The sequence below is a fragment of the Podarcis cretensis genome (assembly GCF_951804945.1).
Source record: "Podarcis cretensis genome assembly, chromosome: 5".
In the NCBI taxonomy this organism is placed as follows: domain Eukaryota; kingdom Metazoa; phylum Chordata; class Lepidosauria; order Squamata; family Lacertidae; genus Podarcis; species Podarcis cretensis.
The window spans coordinates 42,312,701-42,317,700 of NC_137174.1; the positions used below are offsets into that span (position 1 = coordinate 42,312,701).

At 40.7% G+C, this 5,000-nt stretch overlaps 1 protein-coding gene across 23 annotated transcripts in view; it reads left to right on the plus strand.

The window, feature by feature from the left end:
- EBF3 (EBF transcription factor 3) overlaps positions 1-5,000 on the plus strand; it is a gene marked incomplete at its 3' end in the record, with an annotated part of 669,366 nt that overhangs the window by 145,968 nt on the left and 518,398 nt on the right. For 13 of the 23 annotated variants that reach the window (XM_079977373.1, XM_079977384.1, XM_079977391.1 and 10 more), the window contains 2 exons: positions 176-309; positions 824-950. In XM_079977373.1, coding sequence (XP_079833499.1) covers positions 176-309; positions 824-950 — 261 coding nt within the window. The remainder of the gene's footprint in view (positions 1-175; positions 310-823; positions 951-5,000) is intronic. The other 10 variants (XM_079977392.1, XM_079977374.1, XM_079977389.1 and 7 more) reach the window with 1 other exon arrangement.

Here is a 5,000-nt window from a genome sequence, read left to right on the forward strand (position 1 = left end):
AAACATCAACATGCTGATATGTGACTGCCCCTTTGTTTGCCTCCTGGAGGGGTTCATGTATGCTCTTCCTACTGTGCTTTGCATGGTTTGTCACTGGCGAAACGACAACAAAAACCTCATGTCAGAAAAGGAGAGGAACCAAGTTTCTGATTTTCTGCTGTTGTTTTTTTACAAGCAGCCACACCCTGTATAAAGGCCATCAGCCCTAGTGAAGGTTGGACAACTGGTGGAGCCACAGTCATCATAATCGGCGACAACTTCTTTGATGGCTTGCAAGTTGTATTTGGAACCATGTTGGTCTGGAGTGAGGTAAGCTATGGCCTATGAACTGTAACTCCCCCCCCCCATGGGTTTTTTCTTTTTGTTTTCTTGGTAGCACGAGGCATCATGAAATTTAGTTTCAAAGTTCTTTTTTTATACTATGAGTGTTTCATGTGGCAGTGGACTAAACATAGGGAAATATGCATGAGGCACTTAAAGGCCCTCTAGTGGAAGGCTTGCTATGTAAATCTTCCAGATTCAAATGGGCAAATTAAAAAAATTACCAGGAACAGGTTTAAGGAAACATATGGAGACAATTTTCATATGAATGATGCCCTGTGGCCTTTCCTGCAAACTAAAACCAAGGATCATTTGCAGATATTTTTTCATTTTTTAAAAAAACCTACTAGTACCCTGATCTTATGTTGTGACAGCAAGACAGCAGCATTTTGATAAGGCGGCCCAATTTAGACCCATTTGACTAATTACATCAAATTGACAAGTGTGAGTACTATCACTACAACCTTGACTGAAATTATGTTTACTGTATGGTTTTCCATAGCTGATAACACCCCACGCCATCAGAGTTCAAACCCCGCCACGCCACATTCCCGGAGTTGTTGAAGTCACTCTTTCCTACAAATCGAAACAGTTCTGTAAAGGTGCTCCTGGACGGTTTGTCTATACCGGTAAGTGTAAAACTTCTTTGTTTCTTCTAATTTGTGTCTTGCATACTTTAATGATGCAGGGAATTAAAACATTGGATTTTCATTTTCATGTTGGTACAGTCACATTAGTAAATCTGTGAGCCGGTTCGAAGCAATGGGTCAATCTCAAAAGGCACCTTTAACTCTGAAGGTGCATCCTATGTTCGGATAATTCCACATTTATTTCAAGAAACTGTTTTGTATTTTCCACTACGATTATGCTGTAATATAAAACAAGGGATATTATTGACAGTTTAGCTGGAAAAGTTAGGCATGAACTCAAGTTCTGCCAGAATACTCTTGTACAAACATACATGTACCAAAGAATGTCAGGGCAGTGGTCAACTACAGTGGTGCCTCGCAAGACGAAATTAATCCGTTCCGTGAGGCTCTTCGTATAGCGGTTTTTTCGTCTTGCGAAGCAAGCCCATTGACAGCTTAGCGGATTAGTGCTATTAGCGGTTTAGCGGCTTTTAGCGATCAGCTGTTAAGCGGCTTATCAGCGGATCAGCTGATAAGCGGCTTAGGAAAAGGGGGGGGGAAGGGGAAAAAACCCGCAGGAACTCGCAAGACATTTTCGTCTTGCGAAGCAAGCCCATAGGGAAATTTGTTTTGCGAAGCACCTCCAAAACGGAAAACCCTTTCGTCTAGCGGGTTTTCCGTCTTGCGAGGCGTTCGTCTTGCGGGGCACCACTGTAGATACTTCCATGAGTGGAGTAGAACAACTTCTGCTGGTGCAATGGGACTTCCCCCTCTCTCCTCCCCATGTGCACACTCTGTGCCATCCTGGAATGCTGAGAAGAACTCCCAAACTAATTTAGGGGGTCAGGGGGGAAGGTGAGGGAGGAAAAGTCTTGTTGCATAAGCAGGAATCGTTCCACGCATGCAAGGATTTACGTAAGCACTACATTAAACAAAATCCTCAGATTTTGTTTTTTTAAAATAAGGAGCGCAGACCATTCCTATATGCTCAGCCATGTTGATAGGGACAGATGATTCCCTATATCCACAGTTGCTCCCAGTGTATGGAAGTGGGCTTGAGTAACCTGCAAGCCATGACCCCACTGGGTGGTAGTGCGGAGAGTGACTGTTTGATGAGTGAACATAAGATACCCATGGCCTTTTGGTCTTAGTAAGAGTTAGTATTCTGCAGCGTATGCACACCTGAGAGGCCTCCAAAAGAAGGGAAGAGGAGTTCATTGAGTTTTATAGTTATCCCATCTGTTTCATTATGGCAGTGGTAGGCTGCTGAATCCGGCCTGTGGGCTGGATCCTTATCTCTCCTACAGACCTTGGGTTAAATTCGACAGGTGGGCAGAGTTGCCCACCTTTCAGTCACTTGGCATCACTATGGTGGTAGGCGTCCTGTTTTTGCTCAAGGAGATGATCAACTATGTATACCCCAGCAATCAGCTGATAGTTGGGTGTTGCAAAGCACTGAGCACATGGCAAATCCTCTTTGGTCAAGCCTCATTTTTACATACCCCACATATGTTAAGTGGGTGTGGCTTGACCAAAATAGCCTTGTGGACCAAATGAGGAACCGTGCCAGGACTGCTTAGGCTTGAGGGCTGGAGGTTCCCCACTCTTCCATTATGGCATTAACAACGGATTATGCCCAGATTTTGTAGCCCTCATGGTAAATAAATAATTTGTTAAAAGCCTTTGTGGGTACAAAGGTGGACTTGTACCTCCCTCCACTAAAAGACAAGGCAGCGTACATACACACTGTGCTGGTTTTAACCCTTGCGAGTATGTTGAAATGTTACTCAAGCTATTCTAAATCCCAGTGGGACTATGGTGATTCTGCCTGGTATTTCTGTGCTGGTTTTAACCCTTACGAGTATGTTGAAATGTTACTCAAGCTATTCTAAATCCCAGTGGGACTATGGTTATTCTGCCTGGTATTTCATGCTTACATTTTGAATGAAATTAATGAGGTGCTCTGAGATACCATGCTTGGAAATACATTTTGCTACTGAACAACAACAACTTCTCATGACGCAAAATTTGGAAATAAGGACATGCACTGCAATTAATGTGCTTCAAGTTTATTTATTTATTTAAAACGCACATAATGGTAAGGTATAACAATGCCAGAGAGCATATTTTTGAATTTTTTATCACTAATTTGTACATAATCCTTTTGACATTAAAAAAATGAATGCAGGAAGCTTACTAGATTGAAAAGATGAATGTGTATCAGGGTCATACTCCTTTACTAATATATCTTACTGACAATGTCATCTGGAAGAGATGTAATCAATTAATATGTACAAATGAAGTACATTTATCTTAAACAGATACTCCTTTGCTAGTTTATAATGACTGTGGAAAATACTAAAGCCTGATAACATAGAACTTGCTCCGAAGTAACAGGTTTGTGACATAACTGAAATGTATACTAACTACCATGGTACAGTTTTGTATGCCCCTGAATTCTTGTTGGAAAGCTTAGGTGCACATTCTGAGGTGGCACAGTGGAGAAGACTCTACAATGTCAGTCAATGTGCATTAGATTGGATGTAAGATTTCAAAGGTTGTAAACCCTAAGGGGGAGGGAATCTGAAAGGTAGTTCTACCAACTCATGCTACACCCAGTTAGACTCCTTGTTTATTTAACATGACTATATTATGCACAGAGAAGTGGTTCATAACTCAGAGCACATATTTTTGGACAGCTTTTTTATTATTTCTGTAAACCACTTAGAAGTTTTCTTACAATCAAATGGTATATAATTTTTGTTAAGTAAAATAAAAATAAAGGTATATGAGCACCAACCATCTTTCTACGGTCAGGCATGTACGCTACAAGTATCAGCCACAATCCAGCACAGAATTAGGGAAGTTTTAGCCCCTGAAGTCAGGGCATTTAAGCATGCCAAATCTTCTGATGGACTGTGGCCATGAGCAAAGAGTACCAAGAAGAAAGCGCCCCCTTTAAGAGAAAATCTGAGGTTGAGGGAACTGAATAGGTTGAGGCCATTGGCAATTGTTATTATCTGGTCACAGTGCATCCTGACTTCCTAAAAGTTCTCCTCTTGGCTGTCTTAGTGAGACAATAATTAGTAGTGGCTATAGCGGTGGTAACTTTGGCAAGGTTTATAGCAGGGATATGAGAACCAGTTGAGTCTCAGTAGAGCTGAGGTGAGTGGCTACTTTGGAAGTCCTTTAATAACACTCATTTGTTGCAAATGGTCTTTCCCCAATCAGTTGTAGTCCTTTTCACTAGATGGAGGCTGGAATACCATGTTGGAGTCTGTTTTTATTTTTGTGACTGTTTTTATCCTTGTGGTTTTCATTTTCTGTATAAGTAATATTGATTTTGTTTTGTTTTAGTTAATACTGATTTCTTGTACTTGTAGTTTTTATTAATATAAGCTGCTTTGGACGGGGTTTGTCTGGAAAAGCACCATACAGATATTTTTAAAAGCTATGGTCTTCCAGATGCTGTTGAACTACAAACCCCATCATACCCGACCAGCTGTTCTGAGTGGGGCTGATAACATCTGGAGGGCCATAAGTTCCCCAAGAATAGCCTAGTTATTATGATATATTAAGGAATTTTATATAGATGAAATGGCAATTAAAATAGAGGATATGTGCAGGTACGGTAAACACTTTAGCAGACATGTTCCATGGTGGTTATGATGCAACACTGTAGTTTATGGATTTCTTTGAGTGTCTGATAACTAAAACATCTGAAGAACTACTTATGTTATTAGCTTCCCAGAGCCTAGCTGGTTTTATACTGGGAGTCTATTCTGAAAATGTCTATTTGCAAGTAGTCCTGCTCAGCTCTGTCAGGATACCTATAAGTATTTATGTTGTGGGGTCCTCTCTCTTTTCCCCCCCTTTTTTAAAAAAGCAGTTATTTATAATCCTGATACATTAGCTAATGTAAATGGATAGTTCCACCGACTTCAGTGCACGCACTAATGAGAACCTGGCCTCAGTCTTCAAAACTCAATAGATAAATGGAATTTATTGAATGGTTCTCTCCACATAAACTTTCATAGTTTTACAGTGTTT